This window comes from Nothobranchius furzeri, chromosome 9, assembly GCF_043380555.1.
Source record: "Nothobranchius furzeri strain GRZ-AD chromosome 9, NfurGRZ-RIMD1, whole genome shotgun sequence".
NCBI classification, from domain to species: Eukaryota; Metazoa; Chordata; class Actinopteri; order Cyprinodontiformes; family Nothobranchiidae; genus Nothobranchius; species Nothobranchius furzeri.
Genome location: NC_091749.1, coordinates 40,431,012 through 40,458,641, shown reverse-complemented (window position 1 = coordinate 40,458,641; position 27,630 = coordinate 40,431,012). Strand labels below are relative to the sequence as shown.

At 45.3% G+C, this 27,630-nt stretch overlaps 1 protein-coding gene across 15 annotated transcripts in view; it reads left to right on the top strand.

Annotated features, from left to right (window-relative positions):
• The window catches only part of baz2ba (bromodomain adjacent to zinc finger domain, 2Ba), a 92,931-nt gene that overhangs the window by 43,109 nt on the left and 22,192 nt on the right, over positions 1-27,630 (top strand). For all 15 annotated transcript variants that reach the window (XM_015953441.3, XM_015953440.3, XM_015953443.3 and 12 more), the window contains 10 exons: positions 14,784-14,963; positions 19,310-19,501; positions 19,579-19,740; positions 20,176-20,372; positions 20,469-20,681; positions 20,788-21,408; positions 22,924-23,665; positions 23,777-24,046; positions 26,835-26,895; positions 27,040-27,148. In XM_015953441.3, coding sequence (XP_015808927.3) covers positions 14,786-14,963; positions 19,310-19,501; positions 19,579-19,740; positions 20,176-20,372; positions 20,469-20,681; positions 20,788-21,408; positions 22,924-23,665; positions 23,777-24,046; positions 26,835-26,895; positions 27,040-27,148 — 2,745 coding nt within the window. In that variant the 5' untranslated portion in view covers positions 14,784-14,785. The remainder of the gene's footprint in view (positions 1-14,783; positions 14,964-19,309; positions 19,502-19,578; positions 19,741-20,175; positions 20,373-20,468; positions 20,682-20,787; positions 21,409-22,923; positions 23,666-23,776; positions 24,047-26,834; positions 26,896-27,039; positions 27,149-27,630) is intronic.

The window sequence follows — 27,630 nt, the reverse complement described above, 5'->3', positions numbered from 1 at the left end:
AGCTAACAAATCAAGGTAACGTTATCTTAAACATTTTATTTACCTACTGGAGCAGATTAAGATGAGGATGTCTCACTTAGATCGTTGTCTGTCGCTAGTTTCATCACCCAGTTACCCATCACATTTAGTGAAGTGGACCCAAGCTTTAGCGTGCGTTCTTTCTACCATGCTTGCTCTGTTTACAACGGGCTCGCAGGGACCGGCGACATAACGCTCTTGCGCATGCGCAACTGTCTTGGCAGTACCGAAACGAGGCACCGTTTGAAATGACGTGAATCGGTGTTCGGTCGGTACTATGGAATTCGGTCGGTACCTTAAAAAGTACCGAATTCGGTACTCATCCCTAGGCACAGCGCGTCCCCTCCGCCTCGATCCAGAAGCGCAGGGGCTCGTCACCTGCTGTCTTTTCCGAGGACTGCATCTTGTCATTATCACGTGACAGTGACTAGTCGATGACAGGCATAAAAAGTCACTACAGAGCAGTGAAATCGACTAGTCGACTAGTTCATACAACCCCTAACATACACGCAGCGCATCCCCTCCCGATACGCCAGACTCATGCTCTATGAGGGGCTACATTTAGACCACAAGGTAAATTCACTGCCGTGAGGTGTGCTACACATACAACTACTTCAGTCCAGGCACAGGAGAGGAAAAAAAGACGAGTTATCCGACACCATGCACGTTCCTGACTGATAGCAACAGCAGCATCTAACCAACCAGTGGTTAAATGCGCCAACAGGCAGGTATCCATGGAGCTGGATAGATGGCACCCAAACGAAAATATAGTGAGCAAGCACAATAAAGAAAATGTCAATACAAGAGGAGTGTGATTCATTTGAAAGTGGACATGTTGTTGGAAAAAAACCCAAACATCCCAGCTGGCCAAGATTTCACTTAAAATGTATTTTCTACATTTTTTAATAGTTATCAATACTTATTGATATTGACCCATATAACATTTTTTTTATCGATATGCTTTTTTTCTGTGTCATCCTGCTCTCAAACCATTAAGATTGTAGCTTTCGGCTCATGAATGCTCTAGGAAGCTATTTCTATAAACAAAGGCTGTTCAGGAATCTGTTCAAAGTGGCAAGATGATAATAGTTTATAACATTTACGTAGAAACTGTTCAAAATGGCAAAATTTTATTTTAACATGCAATGTTTGCAATTTATCAGTTTGTTAGTTTACACTGAATCACAGACATTTTTGGGGGGTGGGGGTTGAGTTAGATTATAGCAAGATTAAAATTTATTAACTAAATGTTACTTGTGTTAAATGGCAATAACGTTAGGTTATGCATATAACCACTGTTCCCTGAAGGAGAGGAACGAGGTACAACAAAGGTACTATGGGACATCACGCCCTCGTGTGGCCTGGCTGAAGACACATTTAATCACGCCTGTAAGGCAAATGAATGTTATGCTGCGTGGAGGCCCAGCCCTCCACCTGTAAGCGACCGCGTCACTGTCATTCCTCAGTTCGATAGCCGGTCTTCACCGAGCTGGGCTGTGAATGGGGCTGCCCTGCGTTGTACCTCATTCCCTCCTTCAGGGAACAGTGGTTATATGCATCCTAACGTTCCCTTTCATTTGATTCACTCGGTACAACGAAGGTACTATGGGACTTTTCGAAATGCCTCATGAGCAGCTATCAAACCTGGCCTGAGATTGCAACCTAAGATGGCAAGTCAGATCCAGCAGAGGGAACCACATGGGCCACCAAAGAGGCCAAAACATCCAAGCGGTAAAACCTCACAAAGGTGTGGGGTGTAGCCCAGCTTGCAGCTGAGCAAATGTCACCAACTGAAACACCTTTAAACAGTGCCCAAGAAGCAGCCACACCTCTAATAGAGTGTGCCCTGACCCCTTGGGGCAGCTGGGACCCAGTGACACTGTAACACAGGGAAATGTCTCTCAACATCAGCAAAACCAAAGAAATGATAGTGGACTACCGGAAACGACCAGTCAGGGAACACCAACCCATCCACATCAACGGTGGCATGGTCGAAAGGGTCAGCAGCTTCAAGTTCCTTGGAGTCAACATCACTGAGGATTTCTCCTGGACCCTCCACACAGACGCTGTTATCAGGAAAGCTCGCCAGCGGCTTTACTTCCTGAGGAGACTAAGGAAGTTTGGCATGAACACTAGTATCATCTCAAAGTTCTACAGGTGTGCTATTGAGAGCATGCTGTCGAGCTGCATCACAGTTTGGTATGGAAGCTGCTCTGCCAGCAGACGTAAATCACTACAGAGGGTGGTGAAAGCAGCAGAGCACATCACTGGCACTAGGCTTCCTGCCATTCAGGACATTTATCTCCAGCGATGCCTCCGGAAAGCACACAGCATCATCAAGGACCACAGCCACCCAGCGCATCAGCTGTTCTCCTCGTTACCATCTGGCAGGCGTTACAGGAGTCTGCCTGCTCGGACTACGAGACTTAAAAACAGTTTCTACCACCAAGCCATACGTCACCTCAACCATTACACTTAAACACACACAACACAGGATACAGATGTTACCCTGCAGCTCCACAAGAAAAATTTAATCTGCATTGGTTACTTCATTTTAATGTTACTACTGACTTTTTAGATATATTTATATTTAGTCATCTATACTTACTTATCTATTTAGTAAGCTTTTACTTTTAGCATGGCTCTAATATTTTGCTTTTACTGTATTATACCTTCTTCTTTTTTTCTATTGTATTATGCTGCTGAGAGACAGCTGCTCGTCAAACACATTTCATTGCAATGTTGACCCTGTGCTAACTTGCATATGGCAAATAAAACTAAAACTAAAACTAAATGGCCTCCACAATCCAATGAGAAAGTCTTTGCTTCGACAAAGCTTTACCCATGGAGGGTTTGGCAAAACACAAAAAAAAGTTAGTCTGTCTTTCTGATACTCTGAGTGCGACTTATATAAGCCTGCAGAGCACGAACCGGGCACAGGCATTGCAGTCTCGTCTGCTCCTCAGAGGCAAAAGGAGGACTACTGAAGCCCTAATGCTCTATAGTCATGGAACCGTAGTTGAGCGGGATGACCTCAGGCAAATACGCAGCATTCGGATGCACAGTGACCCTAGCTTCATCTGATGACATTTTCAGACAGGAAGGGTGAACTGAAAGAGCATGAAGGTCTCCCACCCCTTTAGCCGATACAAGGGCTAAGAGCAGAGCTGTCTAATAAGACAAAAGCTTCATACTGATTGATTCAGTAGGCTCAAATGGGGGACCACACATGTCCTCCAGCACCAAAGAGAGGTCCCAAGAAGGAACAGATGATCTAATAACGAGTCTCACGCCGGGGACACACCGGCCGCGGAAGCGCCGCGAAAATGGGACCGCCTTCATTCGGCGCCCTTGTTAACCTATTCTATAGACCACATGGGCCGCCGAAGCGCCGCGAATCGCCTCGCGCCGGCGTGCGCCGGCGCTTCAGCCCGCGCCGTGCAGCGATCATTTCGGCGTTGGCTCTATTTTTTTCGCGAGCCGCGGGTGAATCGCGTCAATTCTGGCAGGAAGTCAAACCTAGACATAAGAGGCAGGCCGGTAACGTTAACAAAATAAAGTATTTCAAAATAAAATTCCGCAATAGTCAAATGTGTTCGTAATCAGACACTGCAGAAAAACCACACGAACACACACAGTCATACACACACATCGAACTTGTGTGCGTGTGTGAGCACGTGAAGGGGTGTGTGGTTTTGGGTGTCTTTTCACCGGAGCAAACAGGACAGAGAGGCAGAAAGTCTGAGGCAAGCAGTTAAGATGGATGACTTTAAATTAATTATGGAAGTTGAGAAACACAAGGAGCTGTACGACCCCCGAAAAACATGGTTATTTACGTACCCATTTCGGAAGAAACTGCTAGGATACAGCTGCAGAACTGGAGCGGGTTCCAAGAGATTCAACTGGCAGAAACAACTCATACCATAGGTTCACACATGGTTCTCACACACACACACACACACACACACACACACACACACACACACACACTCAAACGTAGAGGGAAAGAGCTGAGAAAAGGCAGAGAGGAAATTTAGGACACCAAGTGTTTAAAAGAAAAACTACAGCTGAGCCGAGGCGCTCCTCGACTGGGGCGCGTCTGATCTGAACTGAGGAGCGGCGAGCAGCGGCCGAATTTCGTGAGCGATTCGCTTCGCGGCGCTTCCGCAGCTCTTCCGCGGCCGGTGTGTCCCCGGCGTCAGTCTGTGAACCCCTTTCATGAATCGAACGGCTAAAGGGTGAGCGCCAGGAGAAACTCCATTAAAAGATTCATGGCAAGCCGAAATGGCTGCCAGGTAGACCTTTAAAGTGGAGCATGACAAGCCCTTGTCCAGCAGATCCTGTTGAAACAACAGAATGTCCCCAATGGAGCTCTGTGAGGGAACTACTGACCTGCTCAGACACCACAATTCAAAAGCCTACCTCTATAGGCATATAAACTCCTAGTGGAGCATGTTCTTGAGCTCTCAATAGTATTCACCACAGCTGGGGGAAGACCTTTAGCTAACAAATTGGACCTTTCAGTAGGTAGGCCTGCAGCTTCCACAGATGTGGGCGAGGGTGCAGCACTTCCTCTTGTGCCTGTGACAGAAGGTCCTGTCTGATGGGGAGCTTCCATGGGGCGGGCTATCGTCAGACTGATGATCTCAAGGTACCAAGACTTTGTGGGCCACTGAGGGGCCACCAAAATCAGAGGTCTCATTACTGCTGAAATCAGTTCCACCGGCGGAAAAGCATAGAGGAGAAAGTTGGGCCAAGGGTGCGCCAGAGCATCCGACCCCATTGGAGCAGTCGGATCCGTCAGGGACAGAGCCGGATTAACGCAAAGGCAGAGTAGGCACGTGCCTAGGGCCTGATTGGCTGGATGGGGCCCAGACAGGGACAAAATTAAAAATAAATAAATTAAAATAAAATGTACAAATGTCCTGTGATAGAATTTGTAGATAGGACTCCTATCTACAGTTTATTTCAATATTTATTAATTAACTAAAAATAGTGACAATGTTTATCTTAACCATAGATATTAGCTACATCACATTAACGCCAGCCCATGACTGTAACTTACAACTTGGGCGCTACCCAATTAAGGATGTCAGAGAAGCGGTCAGAGTTAGAGCGGGACACAACAAAGCTAGCAGGTGTTTCTCGTCGTCGTCTTCCTCCGCTTGCACCAGTGCAGCAATGTGTGGGTCAGATTCAGTAGAGGAAGAGAGTGTGTTCCTCCCTGTCTGTTTACATATGACACCACAGTTGTGTTGTCCGTGCGCACCAGCACATGTTGTCCTCTCAGGTGATGACTGAAGTGTTTCAGGGCCAGAAACACAGTTAACAGTTCCAGAAAGTTGATATGGAACCTTGACTGGGTCGAGGACCATACCCCCCTCACCGCTAAACCCCCACACAGAGCCCCCCAGCCTCTGAGGAAAGCGTCTGTGGTCACCGCTATGCGTTCTGACACCCACCCGATAGGGGAACCCTGGTAGAACAGCCCTGGTTCTCTCCATGGGAGGAGAGCCACCATGCAGGCTCTTGATGCAGTTTGCTGGGTTCCTTATATAAGAAACATTATTTCTGATTGGCTTAATGAACTGACCTGAATTGGAATGTTTATTATATTAAGTGCCTTGAGACGACTCTTGTCGTGATTTGGCGCTATATAAATAAAATTGAATTGAATTGAATTGGTGACCGTCAACCTCCGGCGGAGATTACATGAAGGATGAAGATGATGAGAGCAGATCCAACGCTGTAAATGTCGCATTTTTAACAGTCCGAGAGGCACCACGGCTATGGAGGAAGCCATCATCCCCAGCAGCTGTAGAGCTGCGTGGAGTGTCAGTCTGGCTCCCAGCTGAAAGCGCGCTAAGCAACTGCGTAGCGCAGCTATTCGCTGATCCGAGAGACGCGCTCTGCTTGACCGAGAACAAATTTCCAGCCGAGGAAGGAGGAACTCTGACTCGGAACTAGAGAACTCTTTCTGTAGTTCACGGAAAACCCCAGGGCTTGAACGTGGGAAAGTACCCATGCAGTGTGAGCTTCTGCCTGTGTTCGGGAACTCGCTACTAGAGCCCAGTCGTCTAGGTAAGCGAGGATCCGGATGCTCTCCTCCCTGAGGGGGGGCTAGTGCGGCTTCCACACATTTCGAAAAGGTGCGGGGCGCTAGAGCTAATCCAAAAGGCAGAACCATGTACTCATAGGCCTTCCCTTCGAAAGCAAAGCGCAGGTACCGCCTGTGATCGGGGTGGATTCCCACATGGAAATAAGCATCTGTGAGATCGATCGTAGTAAACCAATCTCCGGGACTGACTGTATCCAGTAGCTGTTTGAGTGTTAGCATTTTGAGCCTGTATGTGCGCAGATACTTGCTTAACACATGCAGATCCAAAATAGGGTGAAGTCCGCCCCCCATTTTTTGGGACAACAAAGTAGCGGCTGTACCAACCATTGTTTGTGTCCTCGACAGGGACAGCTCGAATAGCTCCTTTCAAGAGTAGAGTCTAAATTTCCTCCCGTAACACGGCCGCAGAGTCGGTATTTACACGTCTGCTCAACAGAGGTAAATACGGGTGGTTTGACCAGGAACTGCAGTCGGTAACCCATGGCAACCGTGCGCTCGACCCAGGGGGACACTGTGTATGCTCGCCAGAGGTGAAGTTTCGCCGTGAGGCAACCGCTCAGCGCCCTAGTGGGTGAGTTGCTGCCCTCTAGTGGAACGGGAGGCTTTCCGAACATCATGTCTGCCATCGGAGGAAAGCTGCTGTTCTCCAGCAGAGCAGGAGAACACAGCTTTTCCCGCTCCCACAGAGGTCGATTGCAGACAGGATTTGATGTGAAAATTGAGCTGTCATTCACCAGAGGAGCGGGTTGACACAGCTCTATGGGGCCAATTTGAGAAGCATTGTTGACACACATTGCATCGACACATTGTCGAGTGCAAACAGCAGTCTTTATTACAGTTGTGTTTTTGTAAACAGTACAACTCTCGCCCCCCAGGGGCGGTAAACAAAGTCTCTTTGGAATGTGGGGTTGAACTATAGCTGAACCGGTCCGTTTCAACCATGGCAAACTGGGTTCTTGTAGCCCAGCAGGGTCCAAAACCCGAACAAGGTGGGTCCTGGGATCAGGACGACTGAGGTTTCCTCTTGCGGCTCACAGAGCGTTTCTGTGAGTTCCCAGTAGGGCCTTTACTCCAAGCGGAGTGGCGAGGAGAGAAAGACGGGCTCCGAGCTGGGACCGAACCCTTTGCTGCCGCTGGAGAGGCTGTTCTCTGGGGTGGAGGAGAGGTCAGGTTCTTCCTGTCAGACCCAGGTGTCGTGCGCCACCCTTCCCGCCTGGGGATGAGCGCCTCAGTCTGTTTCCGCTGGGCCTCAAACTTTGTCTGAATAGTGTTGAGGGGCCGACCAAATAGATCACTGGGTGAAACAGGCTCGTCCAGGTAGTTAGCACTGTCCCTGTCGGGGACATTAGAAAGGGTCAGCCACAGGTGCCTCTGAGCCACTACAGTTGAGGCCATTCCTCTTCCCAACAACAGGGCGACGCCTCGGGCCGCTCGCAGGATGTAGTCCTACGTGACCCGTACCTCATTGATGAGGGGGGTCAGTGGGCTGTCGGGTGGGACCCTTGCTCCAAGGTCCGCCAGGCAAAGTGCTTGGTAGGTCTGGAGCATGGTGGAAGGCAGTGGAGGCCTGCGCACGGTAAATCTTCTCCAGTTGTGCAGCTGAGAAGCGGCATGGCTTGGAGCGTAGATTAGTTTTCTGTTATTGAAGGTCGGAGCCAGGTAAGCCACGAGAGAGGGCTCCATCAGAGGGAGGTTAACCAATCCCGCCATTTCTGCGCCGTCGAGGTCCGAGAACTGACCGTAACCTGGGACCATGGTGCGGGTGGATAGCGGCTTGGTCCAGGATGCCGTGAGCTCAGCCACAAAATCTGGGTACAGTGGCAGAAAGTTCTTTACCTCCGCTGGTTCCATGGGGAGGTAAAATTCAGAGAAGCGGGACCTCTTTTGTGCAGGTGGAGGAGCGGGCCAGTCCACTTCTAGCCTCCCCGCCGGCAGAGCGGGAGAAAAGAGGTGTCATCATGCAGCTCGGAGGCTGAAGTAGCTCCTCGTCCTCGAGCAAGTCCTGACCGTCGGGGCAAATGTCCAAAATGTCTCCTTCATCCTCTGCCAGAGGAGGAAACTGAGAAGCCTCTAGTTCTGGTCGCGTTAAATTGTCCGCCAACTCCATCTGATCTGCCCAGCTAGTAGCGGGGACTGCGATCACTAGGCTGTTCACATCAGAGCCGGGCGAAGCCGGGACTGAACGGGAAAGCATGGGGTCCTGCTGCGAAACTGCAGCATCTCCCAGGAGACATTGTAGAAGCTTCACGTGCCATTCGAGCGTGGGACTGCGGAGTCTGTGACAGAACTCGCATGCCTCCGGGTCCACAAGCGCTCTCCTGGCGTGGAGAATTCCCAGACAAACCGGGCACGCTTCGTGTAAGTCCTTTTTGTGAAGAGAGAATCCACAGCCCTGAGGACAGGGGCGCAAAGCGGCTTTCCGTGAAGCGACGTCTGACACAGTGCTCTTTGCGAGACACACAGCAGAACGAAGTGGAGAAGCTGAAGAGCCATGAAAGATAGCGCTCGGTGAGCGGGAATTGTAGCCAGAAGGCGGTAGAGTCCAGTCAGTGAGCGGTTAAGCTATCTTTCAATAGTGCAGATAGTTGTCAGATGTGTTCTCATCGAGGTGAAGAGTGTAAAAACTGAGGAATGACAGTGACGCGGTCGCTTATAAGTGGAGGGCGGGGCCTCCACGCAGCATCACTTTCATTTGCCTTACAGGCGTGATTAAATGTGTCTTCAGCCAGGCCACACGAGGGTGTGATGTCCTTTAGTACCTTCGTTGTACCAAGTGAATCAACTGAAAGGGATATCTCTCTCTCTCTCTCTCTCTCTCTCTCTCTCTCTCTCTCTCTCTCTCTCTCTCTCTCTCTCTCTCTCTCTCTCTCTCTCTCTCTCTCTCTCTCTCTCTCTCTCTCTCTCTCTCTCTGTCTCTCTCTCTCTGTCTGTCTGTCTGTCTGTCTGTCTCTCTCTCTCTCTCTCTCTCTGTGCATGAAAATGAAATTCTCCAAAGTGTTGAGATTGTGTTTATTCTGTGTTTCCAAACTTCTCTGGAGTCATTATAAATTCTTGTAGACACAAGCGGCCAATGGTGAGCGGATCTGGTTCAGTCTGCAGAAAAGACATAATGAGCTGGGAGACAGGCAGATGAGTGTGAGTGGCTAGCAGAGGGAGAAGGGCAGATTCATCAGGGATGATTGCCTGATGCACACTTCTGGTTTTTTGATGTGAAGACCCTGCTATGTTACCATGGGGAGAATAATTAGCTTTGGCTGGATGCAGATGCGAATGAGCGGAAGTGATGGGAATTTTATTATTTAGCTTACTTTATGATACTTAGAATGATGCATATGGGTGTGCTTGTACACACACTCACATACAGAGATCTGCTTTCTCTAACATCTGCACACAGGCATCTATTTTTCGTCTATTTATGGCCTGGAAATAGGAGTAGTACTATGTCTGGTTGAGCTGAGTAACACTATTCTGTCACACATAGGCTTGACATCAAACATAAGTGACAAGCCTATCCTATTCCTCTCTACCGAGTCATCACCATGTCCCAAAATCACATTATTGTCACTGGGAAGCCAGCGGAGACGGATGGTGAGTAGGGGTTTTGATTCCTGCCTTTGGCATCTACAATATGCTTGAAAAGGCAAATAAAGCCATTTGGCAGGAGCTGATTTCTTGTCAGTTCAAAAATATACAGAACGTATGTGGCACGCCTTCTGGTTTTATGCTTCATCCAAAGCCTCTTACAGTTACATGGATGCACATCTCTGCACGGGATGCAATATAGAATGGTGCAACCAGCGGCCGGAAAGCCTTTATTACTAACGCCACACTCAACCATTTTTTGCACACAGGACCATGTCATTAGCTTTTCACCCTGGCAGGCAATAAGAAACTCTAGGCTGCTAAGCTGCAGTGTAACATGGAAGCAGGCAAACGGGCAGTGGTGTGGCTGTAACAAGACCTGTAGCCAGCACCATTGCCAGGGCTAGCTCAGGCAGGGTGAGAAATAGTGCCCATCCCCTACATGCCCTGCTCTGCCATCTGTCACTGGGCAGGAACGGTGCCGAGGGAGGAGTCTGAGTCACTCGACTTGTTGTCACCTGGTTGGACCACACCAAGGCCTGCAGCCTCTCTGTGCACCATTCAGACAGCAGCTCAGTCTTCTGAGAATTCACAAAGCTGCTGAGCAGATTTAAACTTCTTGTTTAAACATAATTCTTATCTATTTACTTTGCAGGAACATTTTTTTTTTATTTACTCCATGAAATGAAAATTAAAAAACAGTGTTGTGGTGTGTCTTGGAGGTGTAACACTAACAAAACAAGTAGCTGATTAAAATAGTAATGAAAGCAGTTAGTAGTGTAGGATGATATCACACAGTATGCATCTGATTAAATGTTCACTGAGTCAACACTTGACTCTGGTCAAAAGCTGTCACCTTTCATTTTTTGTTGCATCACTTCCTGGGTGATGCTGTAGCCGTGTGTGTGTGTGTGTGTGTGTGTGTGTGTGTGTGTGTGTGTGTGTGTGTGTGTGTGTGTGTGTGTGTGTGTGTGTGTTCATTTAAGCTGTAAGAGTTTGTTGCCCTCAGACATCCATACTCACGTACAACACACAAAAATATAACGGTCAAAGTTCAACTGATCCACAGCTATAAAGATAAAAGGTGTTGATTCATTTTGAAATGGTCATGGCTTTACTGAAGTCTGTGTGTGTGTGTGTGTGTGTGTGCGTGCGCGTGCGTGTGTGTGTGTGCGCGTGTGCGTGCGTGTGCAGTCTCCTTTGATCATGAAGTTGAATGATGTTATCAGCTAACAAGAGGAGCAAACCAACAACTTCCTGGTTTTCAAAACAACAACAAAACAAATTTAACTGAGGAAAAAGTGAACAGAAATCACGATGACTCCTAAATGCTGCTGCTGATTACTCACTTCAGTGCTTTCTGTTACCAGTAACCCTCAACATGACACTCTTGCTACATTGACTTGCCATTTCCCTTGTTAGCTGTTCGGAGGGGGACACTTAAAGAGAGGTCTACGTTTGACACAGTTGGGGATCACAATAAAAGGCAGGAAGTAAAGAGGTCCAGAGGAAAGTGTGCCAATGTTGCCGGAGCAGCGATGATATAGTCTTTGTCGTCTGCGGTGAGGAGAAGAAAGAGAGGGAGCTGGGAGCCACCGTGTGTCTTTGAATGAGGTCAGGGCATCATGGGGAATAATGCATTTCCCTTCTCTTGCACCAGGCGCTCCTTCCATTACGGCTGGAGAAGAGACACTGTGTCCACACTCTGATTACCACTGATCCATGCTGATGACTCTGTTGGCGGATTATCTCAGTTAGTATCAGCCATCTGTTACTGTGTGTAGTGTGTGTGCGCATCAGTGTGTGTGTATTGATGGTTAAGGAGAAAAGGGACAGGATTGAGACACACATGAGCTTGTCTAGTTTGAGGCTGTGACACACACACACACACACACACACACACACACACACACACACACACACACACACACACACACACACACACACACACACACACACACACACACACACACACACACACACACACACACACACTTCCATCGGCCATTGGAAGTCTGGTGAAACTGCTGCATATGTAATCATGCACCGGTACGTGCACGCTGAGGCCTCATCCCAAGCAGCACTACCTCTGCTAAATGCACAGGCACTATCTCTCCTTTATGCTATTGTGCCCTCCTTTTAGATGATGCTGACAAGTGAAGGCTCCTATATGAAGGCCACATGCAATCATAAAACCGCAGATCTGTTTATAGCTACACTATCTCCTGAAGGGCCGTTGCATCAAGCCACCATTAGGTGTGTGCATTGACAGCTGGGTGCTGTGTTGTATTTGTGGACGTGACTGTGAATCCAGCTCTGGAACACATCTTATAAATCATAGTTCAGCCATTAGCATAAATTCTCCTTCTCCTTGCATCTGTGAGACCTGCTGTTTCTGGTTGCAGCGCTCTGTGTTGATTGGTCGGTGTTCAAGTCAGATTGATTTAGCCGTTCACGGAGATTATAATGCTTGCCTTTTACTGCCACTGTTGTGTGCCGTTAATTACCGATAAAATCAAGCTAATTCTGATGCTAAATCCATTTTAATTTCTTATAATTAAGTCAAGATTGGATCCTTAAATACCTTGGTGCTCTATTACTGTTGCAATCATTGTTGTTACTCAGCATTTGGTGCTATGTAGCTGAGCTCAATCTTATTATTATTAGATTTAATTGCTCTAAGTGTTCAGTTTGTAGTTGTCAGAGGAAGATGGACTTGCCTCTCAGTCGTTTTTTCCCCCTTCTTCCCCCACTGTCCTTTCTCTCTATCATCCCAGAAAGAGGCCCTTTGAGAGATGGTAAGAGATGAGGGAAGATGAGGGGGAGGGTAGCTCTGCTTTACACCTCTGCAAAGGAGGGACTGCTTTTTTGTTGTTTGTTAGGGGGGAAATCAATTCTGCTCACATCATCACGTTTTGACAAGGCAGGGCATTAAGTGCAGATATTGAAGAACGACAAGAATGGTTTACAGCCTGTCCTTCATCTTCTCCCCTCTTTTTTTTTACTTTTGCCTTTCCTTCAACAACATAATCAGAGTGTATAGTCTTGCTCATCTCTTTTGTTTTTTCTTTCTCAATTTCTTAGTCTCTTTCTCTTCTTTCTGTGTTTTATTCTCCTTCCTCCTGAAAAGGTAGGGAATGATCCGCTTCACTTAGCAGCTGACACCACATAAGCTTCCTCGTCCTCTGAGACACGAGCCTTTTGTTTTCACGTGCATTATGATAATTATGAAGGGCCACAGCTCCTCTCTGTATTTATCACACTTTTAATGATACTTACATGGTTTTTGGGGTGGAGAAATCACTTCTTTTTAATCTTGTGGAAGAACGATTTTGTTATTTTCTTGCTCCTTTTCACCCTAACCTGACATTTAAAAAGTGACAGCAGGAGCAAAAGGCCATGAAGTGTTGCAGCCAATCGCCCAACTGAGTGTGACCGAGAGGCAGCAGTTTTTTAGGTGAAATTAAAAGCACAAAACTCCTCATCCTCCCTCAGACAGAAATCTATCCCTGTGATTAATATGTACCGCTCACTTACTTGCCATTAAGGTAGATAATTTGGCTCTTTTGCCCGCGTGCTGTCACCTTGCATGAGAGGCCATTGAGGGGACCTTTGACCTTGATCATAATTACACATCCACCATGTTTTCACTGCAGCAACGGCAGTCATGGCCGCCCAAGTCCGATGGCACACCATCCTCCTCCCTGTGGACTGCAGCAGGTTTTCTTGTCATCCGCGCCTCTCCCTCTCTCCCTCTCTTGTCAGTGTTGCTCCTGGCGAAAGGCTGATACTTGATATTCAGAGGATAGCAGCTTTTGTCTCAGAGATTTAATCAGTGGCTCTGCTTCCACTGCAGAGGGGAGATGGAGGGAGGGAGGGTGGCAGGAGAGAGGGAAGGAAGGAGAGATGGAGGCAGAGACTGTTTATGTGTAATGACACAATAACAAAGCCTGCCTGTAAAACACAATCTGCAAACTGTGCTTTTGAAGGGGATTTTCAGCCCTGGATTAGTGTCAGGCAGAGGGGTATGGAAAAGGAGAAGAGAGAAAGAGTCAGGTTGATGTGATAGACAGGGGAGGTGATTTTGTGTGTGTCTGTTTGCAATCGGAAAAGGGGGGGTGGGGGTGGAATGTGTGTGCACTTGTGTGTGTGTGTGTGTGTGTGTGTGCATGTTTTTTTTAACAGTTTTCTATTTATTTGGCTCCACAAGTCAGTGACTGTGTGGGCACTGACACATTGTGTTCTCCATTGTAGCAAAAGGGGATTAAAGCTCGCAAATGTGAGTAAAATATTTGGCTGCCGGATGACCAAATGCCTCTTGTCAGGGCTTATGTTGGTGGTCGGTTGATAATAGCTACTATGGTGACTCTTTGAGACTATTAGTGGAAAGCTACCGAACTCGTTAATGCACACGTCACCTAAAAGCATGTCCATTTAGTTCTGGTTCCAGCTGAAAGGACGCACAGAACAATGTTTTCTTTAAAACCTCAAACAGATAATTATTATTTTTGGTTCTGAGATGTTTCCTTTCAGGTGTAATAAGAGCTTTTTAAAGAAGTAACACAGGTGTTGAAATGTGGAGGACTGGTGTGCTCCTGTGTGTAGGAGGGATGGAGGATGGCAAAGAAAAGTGACAAAAGTGTTATTTATCCATTTTGTGCTTGAGCCCCCCAACCTCTGTCACTCCAAAGAGCCCACTTCAGCTCAGCAAAGTGAGCTCTTTGGAAATGTGGCATTCCGGTTTAGGAACACCTTCTCAGATTCAGGATTTTCTTGCATTCAAACATAAACCCTGGTCTGCTGTCCGTTATCAGAGTCCTCAAACATGTCATCCTACATCGTACCCCATATTCAATCAATAGAGGCAGGGAGCCAGTGAGCATGGCTAAATAGAAATATTGTTCAGGGGAAGTGAGATGTGAAAGGAAAAGTGTCAGGGTGTGTGTGCATGTGTGTGCATGGCTGTTTTGTGTAGGTGCGACAGTGTACGTTTGTGTGTTTCTGTGAGTGTACGGGAGGGTGTGCTTTGCTATTGTAACCCCGCTGATTGGATTGTGTTTGACAGATATGGAGTCTGGAGAGCGGCTGGCCTCCCCTGCGCCCACCCTGTCTGCTGCTCGCACCTCCTCCCCTGCGGCCTCTTCTGCCTCCTCCTCCTCTTCCTCTTCGTCATCTCCTGCTCCCCACTCTAAGAGCAGCCTGGCCCCGAGCCCATCAACACTGGGATCCACCCTCAACACCCCTGGTAAGAAACTGTTTTTTTGTTTTTTTTTTACACGTGTCAATCTTCTGTCCAAAACCAAAAGAAAAAAAAAACCACCAACACACACAATGCAAACCAAATTCACACAACCACAAAAATACACTCCAAATGTGGTCATCTTCATGTCTCGATAGCATTCAGAGTCTCCCTCATTTCTTTACCATGAAAAATGAGTTTCCTCCAGTATTAATTATGCAGTTATTTTGCAGCCAGTGTGCATACACCTCTCCCAGCTACGAGGATTTTTTTGTCCTGACAGCTTGGGTTACAATTGAAAAGCTGCTGCATTAATGAATCCCAAACAATTAGGGGGCTCTTTTGTGTGAGAAACACACACATGCTTTGCCATGTCTCCTGACAACCTTCAGCTCTCTGGCTCCAGCTGCCTCAGAGTCAGGCTCAGCATGCCGCTGTGCACGCATGTGTGTGTGTGTGACCGTGTGTGTGTGAGAAACAGAGAGAGAGAGGGAGAAAGAGCCTCTGCCTGCATGATTTAACATTTGTTAGCCACTCAGTGTCTAGTCAGCCCTGTCCGTCCTCCAGCTTCCTTTCTATGTTTTGGTCAAAGCCATTAGGCAAAGAGGAGTGTGTGTGTGTGTGTGTGTGTGTGTGTGTGTGTGTGTGTGTGTGTGTGTGTGTGTGTGTGTGTGTGTGTGTGTGTGTGAGTGACTCCGGGTGTTATCCCAGTATCCCATGTGTTAGAGTAAATAACTTACCATACTTTCTTCCTCCTCATTGCCTAATGTCTTACACACACACACACACACACACACACACACACACACACACACACACACACACACACACACACACACACACACACACACACACACACACACACACACACACACACACACAGTAGCAAAAAGGATGTGTATCATTTTTCACAGCTGTGGTGTTTTACTCCGTTACAAGAAGAGGAAATAAAGCCCCTCATGGTCCTCCGTGTTGCTCCAAAGATGAAGCCATTGGGAGCATCTTCCTCTTATGCATTTTACATCCCTCTCATCCCTCTGCACTATTACGTGTGCTCAGATTTTCTCGATAAGCGATGTTAGACTCAGCGCAAAAAGAAATGCTTAGAGGCAGAGTGTTGGCTCTAAAGTTTTTGCTGTGCTTTTTGAAAATCTAGCAAGACGATTCTTCCTCATTTCACTCGATGCCTTGAGTGGTGTGTAAACTGTAACTCAAACATTTATAGTTATTATGCCGGCACTCTCTGCAGAAAGCCAGAGAAGAAAGTCGTCTCATTTTCATTCCAAGCTGTAAATATTCTAATGTGAAGGAAAACATTTCTGCACAAAACAACAAGGACGTGTCGAGTGTGTTGTTTAAACACGTAACACGTGTAATTATATATTGTAGAGTTCTGCTATCATAACAGGCTGCAGCATTTAGTCAAGGTTTTTATTTGCAAATGAGTCCGTAACACTTAAGAAAGTAGAATCTGAAGAACATAAAAAATCAGCACCGACTCCTGTTTATATGTGTGTGCATGTGTCATTGATGAGGATATCACTTGGAGAATAAATAAAAGCTGATCAGTGCTTGTAGCACTCTCTCCTTATGGGATCAACTCACGGATGCAATTAACTTAAATCTGTCTGTGGAAATTTGATTGACTGCAACAAACAACAAATTAATCCCCCTTCGGCACCATCCAAACATGAAAAAAGCAGGCGGTGCAGTTTGTCAGAGCGGAGGAAGGATTGAAACAGAATGAAAAAGAGGGCGAGGGAGGTGAGAGTGAGACGGGGTGAGGAAGAGTGAGTAGGTAATCCGAGGTATGTCTTTCCCATGCCTCCTTCTCACTTTAGATTTTTAGATTTAATTATTCGCCTTCTGGAAGCCTGCATTAATATTGAAAAGGCATTTGGAGATGTCACTTTGTGTTGCTTAGAATGAGGGGTGGATGTGAGAGGAAGAGGTGGGCACCCTAGGCATAAGTGAATGCCTTGGACGGCCTTTTTTGTGGGGTGTGGGGGTTGCGTAGCAGTCGTTTATCTTCGTATCCACTAGCTGACGCTGGCAAGGCGGGCATTTATACATATTCAGCATATTCTAATGACATTCAAAAGGCAGAATTTGCTGTCTCGTGGCAGAGAAGGACCTTGAAACCAACACAAAGGGCTCCACACTCATATGTCACACCGCCAAGATGCTGGCAAGGCCACATAACCAGAGACAGTTTGCTCACACTTACAAATGCATCTGTTCATTACTAGTTTTTGAGAAGAGATTTTGGTGTTAAATCGTGTGTAACTGACCCTACTATTAGATCCCTGACTGCGTTAGATCAGAAAACACCATGCTCTGCATTTCACTGACGTGTGCATGTGAATAGTAGTTTGACATTTTCATCTGCAACACTGTGCACAACACTTCTTTTCTGAAGTCATCATTTTTTTCCACTTGTGTATCACCTTGCTTGTGCAGAGGCATCAGGCAGGCTTGCTTTCCTTTTCTGGAATAGAAATTGAATTTGCATGAAATATGCTCACACCAAATTGCATCTGACTCTGGGAGGAGGTAATACGTGGCAGTCGCCCCTGCCAGAAATGATTGTGCTCAGGAATACGCTAGATGATGATGATGTTGATGAAGTATTCTTCTGAGCTGAAATTGAATGCCAAAAGGATGGAAGGAGGTTAGCTTTTTACACCTTATACCTACGGTTCTTTTTCTCACAGAGATTATTCTCTCTCTTTATGTGTCTGCAGCGCATTCTAATACTCATATTTAAGTGTGGGACACATCAGATACACAAATACATGAGATATTTACTAAAAAGTGGTTTGAAAAATGTTAAATGTACACATTTTAACATCAAGCAGCTTGTTAAATCTGAGGCAGAAGGTCTGCTGTTTAAACTTAGGCCCAGTGTGTGTTGAATGAAATCTAAACGTTGAATTAATTCTCACACAAATGGAAAATAACCGTTGTAGGTTTAACTCGCCTCTGCTCAGGTGGATTAAAAGTGACACCTTCAAAAGTTTATTAAAGCTAGTTTTTACACCCAGTCAGTTTTCCTACAAAAGCTAGAAGAGGCATCAGCACTTACATGACTGAAAATAGGACAATCCAAACTACGTTTTGTGGAGAGAAAATATTTAAAATGTCCAGAAAATGTACTCCTTATGTTAAACTCATCTGTTTTTGAGCATCAGACAACCTTTAACATAAAGTTTTTAACAACAAAACTAGCTTATCTTAGTAATATGTAAATAGCTTTATAACAATATTGGTATATAATCTAAAAGGAGATTTAAAAAATATCTGAAAAGACCTAAAGTTTGCAAAACATCCAGATTTTTTTCTTCTTACAAAACAATGTGTAAGATGAAGTGTATTTTAAAGGTGTGGGGAACTGAAAAATCATTTTTTTATGTTGTCTCTGATTATAATCAGTCACTCTGAGTTTTTCATGCTGGCTGAACATGAAAATAGTCTCCACCTAGCTCCTGCATTAGCTCCTGATAGAAAATAACTTCAGATGGTAAAACAGGATTTGAAAAGCTTGACAGATCTACATCACATTGTCACTTAGCATTCATGGACTCACCCAGTGAGTCGTGGTGGATGGCTGCTTATACTGAGCCAGGATCCTCTGGAGGTTTCTTCCTGGTAAAAGGAAGTTTTCCTCCCCACTATCGCTAAATGCTTGTTTAGTATGAGGATTGCTGTAAAGACACTGACACTCGTCAGTAACTTGACGCAATTTGCTGGGTTCCTTATATAGGAAACATTTTACTGATTGGCTTAATGAACTGACCTGTATTGGAATGTTTATTATGTGAAGTGCCTTGAGATGACTCTTGTCATGATTTGGCGCTATATAAATAAACTTGAATTGAATTGAACCTATCTGGACTCACGACAGGGAAGGCTGTTGTTGGTTCAATGTTCAGGAAGCAGCAGTGGACACCTCAGCTAGTTTAAGCTAACTGTTAGCATTAGCATCGTCACCACATGGCAGCAGATCTTGCAGGCGTGTGTTATTTGTAGAGATGAAACATCCATGTTGCAAGTCAGTGGAGACTCCAAAACCTGTCGTCTGAGGCTCAGCTGTGGTGTAGGCCAATTTTAGGTCCATGAAATTGTGCACCGGTATATTTTTCTCCCCCGAGTTACAAGACATTCATTCCTACGAGGTACCACTGTAAATGTATTGATTAAATGAGTTAACTAAAGCTTTAAAGCTTTTTGTAGGTTTGTGAAATGTGAAGTGGTCAAAGCGATAAGCATTTTGACCTCTGCTGCTTTGCATCACATGTGAACTGCCCTCTGAAATGTTTTAACACAACCTCCTCCTCCTGTATCTGCCAAAGGCCGTCTGTTTGGAGCAGCTGGAGAGCAGCCCTTCATTGGCTCTACACTGTCAAGTGCCTTCCCTCTGGTCAACCACCCAGCCTTCGGAGCCCTCTACACTGCCGGAGCGGGCAGGCCTGAGTTTGGAGGCCTGGGCTCCATCGGGATGTCAGCTGCTCTGGCTGCCCACCCCCAGTTAGGAGCTCTGTCTGGTAGGAGGATGACATTAGAGTTTGTGTGGGAGAAAAGGAGTTCGCCTTTAATTCTTTTTGCTATCATCTCTTCTCAGAATGGTGGCGAGCTGCTGAAGCCCATGGACGAGGAGCTGCTGCCTTTCTCCCTTCTTTTATTGGCTTCCCTCCTTTCTTTGCCCCCCACATTCCTCCCAATCACAACGCTAGTCCTGTTCAAATCAGGACGTCCGGCAAGAATAGCCATGACCCACCTAAAGGTACAGCGTTACTTAAAGACGCTTTCTCTGATCATTTTCCCGACTCCAACAATCTGGTTCTTCCTCCACATCCTAAATCCACTTTGCCCTATGATGAGATTTTCCCTGTTAAATTTAATGACTTCCACTGCTCTTTTAGTCGTTCTGTTAACTTCTTTCTTCAGCTCTTTCCCTCATGTTCTGTCTCGTAATCTCTGTTTCTTGTGCTCTTTTAATTTCACACTATCTTTTAATTTGTCATTTATTATGTAAACCACTTATGTTGAGCTTATTCCTTGTACAGCCAGCCCGTTTGATGAGATACGCACATAAATCAATATTTTTATTAGCCTCATTCCATTCTGCAGTTAGTTCCAGATATTCAATTAGCCCTTGTTGCAAAGTTCTCAGAAAAGATTAAGCCGAATAGTAATACAGCGGATTTTGTGTTTCCAGGGGTGAATGGTGCAGTGAATGGCAGCGGGGTCTGTCCTCCCACCACACAATCAGGCAGCTATTCTGCAAGTCCGGCTCCTGTTCAGGCATTAACAAAGCCAACCAAAAACTCAGAGCCCTCTAATAGCCACCGCAACAGCCCTCAGAACAATCCAACAGAGACGGTGGAAAAGACTGTTGTGAAACCTAAAGAGAAGGTCAGTCGTGAGATCAAGCCCTCAGCTTGAAGTGAACATATATTATACAATAAGACCCGATTCTTACTTTTTCCTCTTTCTATCCACCAAATTCAGAAGGCACGAAAGAAGCAAGCAAGCACTTCTTTGGCGAGCAACAGTGAGTCAGGCACATCCTCAGACAGCTCAAGTGATGGGTCCCTCAGCAGTGATCTGGAAGATCTAGCGGAGGATGATGAGGATGATGATGACGATGATGAAGATGACGAGGAAGAGGATAAACAGCGTGACTTGTCAGACCCTGAGAAGCGAACAAAGAAGAAAGCAAAGGTATGTGAGCAATTGTGGTTTTTAACTCCTTCAATAAAGTAGAACCAAAATACCGTAGTATTCTCATGGGTTTCATTCTAAGAGTTGCTGGTTTAATTCCTCCTAGGTTGTGATACCCAGCACTGGAAAGAGTGACCGACCACTATTAAAGGAATTACAGGACAGGAAAGACACACGAGTTAGGAAGGTGGCCTCAAACCCCCCCACTCTTGTGCCCTTACCCTGCTCTGTCTCCCCTCCGGCTCTGTCCCAAACCTCTGCGCTGGGGCTGCAGAGCTCCAGGTCACGGACGGAGGGCCCACAGCAGCATTTCAGCGTGATTCAGTCCACGGGCCTTGCTGCCAACCCTAAACCCCTCGCACTCCTCACTCAGCCTCGCAGGGAGTCTTCGCCATCTTCTTCCCCAATAGCTCTCACCACATCTCCAAGAGCATTCTTCAGCACTGCCTCTCCCAAACCTCCCAAGCTGTTGCCCTCCTCCTCTCCCCAGCACCTTCCCCTTTCTCTCTGCTCCTCCCCAAAGCCCCTCTCTGTCCCCTCGCCACCCCACTCGACTCTCCCGGCGTCTACCTCCCCAAAACCTTTTGGATTGACCTCATCATTAACAAGCTTCCAGAAGCCCTCGCTGAAGCCACCAAAGCACACCGTGCCAGGCACCGCCAAATCCAACAAGAGGAAACTGCTGGAAGCTTCCCTCGCTCAGATCAATGAGTTCAGGCTCAAACAGGTAGGCCGGCCCATAAAAGAAGTTCAATCATGTCTTTTTAAAGTCAGATTCACATAAAAGACACATGATTTAACACATTGTGTTGTGACAATCACAGCTGCTTCAGGCTTTCAGCTTTATTTGAATTAATTTTATTCACAAAGCTGATTTAGACCTGCAGCTCTTTCTAATTGGAGCCTGTTCACTACATACATTTAAGACTAAATCCAAAATGCTTTATCCAAAGTGGTTTAGAGCTTTTACTTTTTAAGCTGCTGACGTGAGTGGAAATAAAATCTGCAGTTTCTAACATTTCAGAAGTAGAATCATTTATTAGCCAAAAAATGTTATAATTGGTTTCTTGAAATCAGGATGTCATGACAAATGTTTGTGTTGTTAATGGGAATAGAACTCATTTCAGATTTAAACATTTCGTTGATAAGCTTAGAGAAAAACATTCAGAGTAAGTGAATGTTAGGGTATCTAAATCGGTAATTATTAATGAGGTTAGAATGTACAAAACATGACACCTGGCCCTTTTGTTTTCAGTCAGTGTAGTAAAACTCCTCTGCACAAGGTGCTGGTTACACAGCCTGAGGTATTTTTTCTCATTTAAACTGTGTATTAATTTATTTGATAACCTCTGAAAGGTTTTATCCTCTTGTTTCTCTTTCTCATGTTTAACATCAGTAAATTAAAGTGTCAATCACATCGTCTTGGCTCAAAGTTTAGCTGTAAAGATTCTACAAGCTTAATATGACTGTTCCAAACTTTTAATGTTTGACTCACTACGATAAGTCTGCTGTTCTAGTGTTGATTATTATTACACACATTTAGTTGGGTTATTTATTTTCCTGGCCACTTTTAATGGACTGTCTTGCCTTTAACTGCAGATGTTTCGTTTTTCCAAACTAAAGCATGGTAAGGTATCTGATAAGTTGATCGATATGAAATTATTTTGTGTAAATCATTTCCCGTTTTTTGTTTTAGCAGTACAGAGAAGTTTACAAAGAGCTGAATTCCCCCTGTGGTTTTGGCTCTGTTACTGTATTTCATGGTCTGTGAAATTGATTTGCTTTACTTCATATCACATCGAGTTGAAAGTACAGCATTAAAGTCTAACCTGCCTTTGCTTAAACACAGATTGAACCAAACTTGTCATCAAAAAAAGCCGAACATGCTCAGTTGGAAGATGATAACGACAGTGGGGCCTTTCAAATGTGCAGACAAGTAATTACACTTTCAGAAGGATACACAGTGTGTCTTAGGGTGAACTTGGCCGCGAACAATGCCTTTGGTTATTGCATTTATGTTCTTTTTGTTTCCCCAAAGAGGCTTAGACACAGTTAACTGTACTTGCGTTCAGCATTGTCGTTTTGTCACCTGCTCAAACAATCCAAGACGATGTGAACTGACAGCTAGACCAACTTCACTTTGTCCCATTTCTTTTGTATTTTTCCCTCCTAACCTCTCTTTGTTTCTCTCGCTCTTTTCCCTCCACCTCGCCTTGTTCTCCTCTCCTCTTTCTCCCCTCAGACTCTCATGTCTCAAGGCCAGACGTTCCCAGCTGAGCAAAAGAAGCAGCAGCAGGGGCCAAACAAATCTCCCAAGAGGACATCGCTGTCTTCACCGCCATTGCCGCTGGTTCCACCTCCTCCACCCCAGAACAATCACTCCAACCTCTTCCTTTCGAGTGCCCTGCTGGGTCTCCCTGAACCCCACCACCCAAACGGAGTCATCCAAAGCACCACTCAGGATGCACCTTTGGCCCTCATCACCAAACCTCGCAAAGACTCTGCCTCCCGAGGCAGGTCTCCTCAGCCTAACCCGGATGCTGGGTCAATGCCTGTCAATCTGAGCACAGGGGCAAGTAAGACCCAAGCAAGTGCCCATGCTGGGCCTCCGTCACAGCCTCCAACTACCTCACCCCATGCCGCGGGCCATGGATCTAGAAAGACCAAGACCCCCAAGAGTAAAGTACAGAACCCAGGGCTGGGCCAAGCAGACCCTTTAGCTGCCTGGAAGGGCTTCTCTCAGAACCATCTGGTTCAATCTCTAGTAGATTTGTTTCGAGGAGGAGAGTCTGGCATTGGGATTCCTGGTGTCAGTATCCCTGGGGTTGGAATTCCCGGGGTGGGAATCCCTGGAACATGTAACCCCACGGCTGGTCTTCCAGCCAACAAGGAATCTGACGACTCAGGAGATGATGATGATGATGATGATGAGGATGACGACCTTGAAGAGGAGGATGAAGAGGACTCTGATGATAGTCTTTCAGGTTGATACTGTCTATGCAGCTGTAACACGAACTGCTCACAAATCTAATAACTTGTTTGTCTTGGTTTTCTGTGGTTTAACAACCTTTTTCTGTCCTGGTGTCTCATTGTAGAGTCTGACAGCAACTCAGACAGTGATATTTCTGGGAAGAAGGTGAAGGAGTCAAAGCTGCTGCCATCTGGATCATCCAAGAAGGAGATGACTTCCCACAGGCTTACCAAAGGTCCAGAACTACTGAACACCTCAACCAATCACACCGCCACCAGCTGCTCCCCTCTCAACCTGCAGGTCATCAAGAGTCCCACCATCGCCACCAGCTCCAGTGCCTTGGCCTATCACAGCTCTGCCAGCTCTTCCTCCTATAGCCTAGCCTCCCCATTAGGTAATGCCCTCGAAATCTGATGGCTTGTTTTAAAAACAAATGGTCCTTTAGAATAGCAGATACAAGACCCATGCATAAACCCTAGTTTACACCGGATGCGTGAGCGGAGCATAACAGCAGTCTTAAAGTGTGTTACGTCAACAAAAGAACCCAGGTGTAGGGGTAGGCCGATATATCGGGTTGATATTTACCATTTTTTTTATACATTGGCTGATATTTGTCCTTAGTAAAGCTGATTTAAAGTTAGGAACATCCTCGGGCAGCCCGGTGCTGCTGCAGAATTTATTTAACTGTATTTTTACATCCACTCATAACATCTGCATAATAAATACTGTAAATTAACTTTATTTAGGTGTCTGATTTTAACACTGAGCAGTGCACAAAGTTAAGATTTAGCAGTTAGTTAAATTCAGAGTTCCAAAACTGATTCAGCTTCAGAGTTTTTGTGCATCACCTGATTCTGTTAGTAACATTTTAGCATGAAAATAAGGTGGAAAATGTTTATGGAGATTGGTCCATAAAAATCAGCAGTAAATATCGGCCATTGGCTGACCAAGCATCCTACATGTTGGTATCGGCAATAAAAAAAAACATTATTGGTCGACCTCTACCCAGGTGTATCTTTAGAGGCTCGACAACCCGCTTCTGAGGCACGTCTGACGTGTGTCGCGGCATGTCTGGTGTAAACCAAGCCATAGACTAATCGCTTCTGTTAGCCGCGGAGACTTTCTGCTGCATAAAACGCCTCTCATTCACGTGGAGTTCCTAAATAATTTAATATACCATCAATTAGGGCTGCACAATATATCGTAAATATATCGTTATCGCGATATCAGCATGCACAATATGCATATCGCAAAGAACAGATAAATATCGCAATGAATGGTCAGCTGAAATGTTTGGTACACATAATGCATTCTGTCAATCAAACGGAAGCATGATGTTGTTTTTAACAAATCAAATAAAGCTCTTCACCCATTTGGCCAATTGGGTGGGTTCTCTTAGGTCAGATGCCCGCCCCTGAGGCGGACGGCACTTCATTTTGATACTTGGCAAACACCTGAGTTAGCTTTGTTCTGCTCTTTCTGCTGATTCTGCTTTTCCCGGGATCCACTGATTCCCTTTTCTGTTTCATTTTCTTTTTCCCTTTCCTCACATCTTTTGCTTTTCTCATTTTAATGATTTTTTTATTTTTTTTGTTTTGATTATTTTTGTTCCTGAGTTAAGTTTTTATTTATCGCAGGTAATATCGTCATGGCAATATTAATCATTGTTATCGAATATCGCAGGTTTTCCTAATATCGTGCAGCCCTACCATCAATTGTGATGTAATTGTAATCTCAGTGAAAGTATGAGAAATTGTAAGTATTACTTAACTCTTCAGCTTGATCTTTGCTTTTGAAAGAAAACCAAATTTGTTTTGAAAATGATTTGCTTTATTGTGGCATGCTGACAAATTTAAGTACACCAAATGTTTGACTGCACAGAACTTATTAAAACTGGCATTGCAGTTGTTCGTAATACCAAGTTTTCAGGATTATAAAACTGCGAGGATAGCGTGCATCAAACACAGCAGTTGCACATATTTTGCTGTCATGTAGACAAGTGCCCGAGTGTCTTAAAGAGCTGAAAAAAGAAAAACAGTTCTTGGAAGGGCACAATTGAGAGCTCTGTGAACAGCTGACTGATGCTTTTTTGATAAAATAACAAACCTTGCAGACATATTAACTCTCTGCAATGAGACCAAAAGCAGAGGCAGTTGTGAAGCAGTCAAACACTGCAAAAATGTTTTATACATCACCCTTTAGCTGTTTCTTTGTCGAAGTATTTCCAGGAGGACACACAAAACTCAGGATGATCAAAGAATGCATTGTACAGTTTTTTATTATGTAATTTTTTTTTTTATCACTTGGGAATTTAAACTGATTGGGATCAGTGTGGTGACTCTCCAATAGCCAGTACACTTTATCTAAGTAGACTAGAATAATAACTCAAACAAGGAAGCTAATAGATAAAGTGAAAGTCATTGTTTTCCTGCTAGATGACACGACTCAGCAATAAAATCTATGTAATCCAGTTTAGATGCAACCTGCCTTTTAGCAGATCAAGCCTGTTTCTTCGTAGTGAAGTGAAAGAGCTGAAATCTTTCACAAAGTTTCCACTTCAACAAGCTTCACCTGACGCAGTCAGATTATTTTGTTGGGGTAAAATAAGTGAAACCGCAGCCTACTTTTTCCTTTGGAATAAATATTAAAGATATTTGTTGAATCTGACATTGAGCTGAACAGCTCCGAGGCTTAGAGAATGTTCCGTGCACTCGATTCTGCACACAGAACCACGACACACATAAAGAATTCAGGTTTGCCTTGCTGAAAAAGTACACTCCCTTCATTCTCAGGTGGGTATGAGAAGGGCTTGTTCCTTTTGAATGGCAGGAAGAGGCGGCTTGTTGTCACAGCACAACCACGGGTCTTGTAGGGGCACGTCCAAGAGCCCAGACAAGTTGTTTGGCACAGCAGCGAGGTTCATTTCCGCTACTTTGAATAAGAGATAACCCGGCTCTGATAAAATAGGGCATAGGTGTGGATTGCCAGGAAGACGGATATAATTTTAGTTTTTCTTTTAGTTTAGTGATTTTGCTCCTTCTTCTGTGCACTGTTGCATATCAGGAAATTGTTTTTAGCACTTATGCTTTGTTGTAACCGTGTACTGAATTACACATGATGTAAGAATCATGTTGATGGTCCAATGTTGTCCTTTTATTGATGCCTGGTCATTCTTTCCTCAGGTTTAGGGAAGAGGAAGAGAGTGATGGATGAGAAGGAGTTGATGGCACCTCTGGAGTTGGGGTACGTACATAGTTCAGAAGAAAACATGTAAACAAGGAATTTACCTCCAGTTGTGTAGAAACTCTGCAGTGTTTTTTTTAAAACAGAGGTATGAAACCCACGCGGCACGCCTGAACACCTGTGGTATTTTTTCTTTCGTCCTAGGTGGCGGAGAGAAACGAGAATCAAATCAGTGGCTGGGCGCCCGCAGGGCGAGGTGGCCTACTATGCCCCATGTGGCAAGAAACTAAGGCAATACCCAGATGTGATGAAGGTACCTCGGTGTCCCTGTGCTGCAGTCTCATCTCATCAATAATACACAAGCAAATGTTTGTGGGCAAACTGATGAGTGCTTTAGTTTGGTAACAAGAATCACAGCGATAGTTTATTCTGGACAGCATACTTGATGATTTATAGCAGTTTTACTTTTTTTAAATGGCAAACTGCTCATCTATCATGCTCGCAGAATTGCTTGTGTATCAGTGTTTGTTGTGTTGTTTATTGTCTATGCTACTGCTTCAGTTACGCTCCCACCCTAATCCCATCACTGCCCTGCTTCCCTATGTCCCCTAATAGTGACAGCTGACATTCCTACATTTACTTCCTTTGCCACTTTTTTCACTTCTCTCTGCCCCCTCCCTACCAAAATCATAACGCTTAGTTTTGGGATGCACAACTTTGACTCCATTTGTACAGATTTGTATTTATCTAATCTTCTAAATTTGCTTTATCAAAATCTCAGCCACACCATTTGTC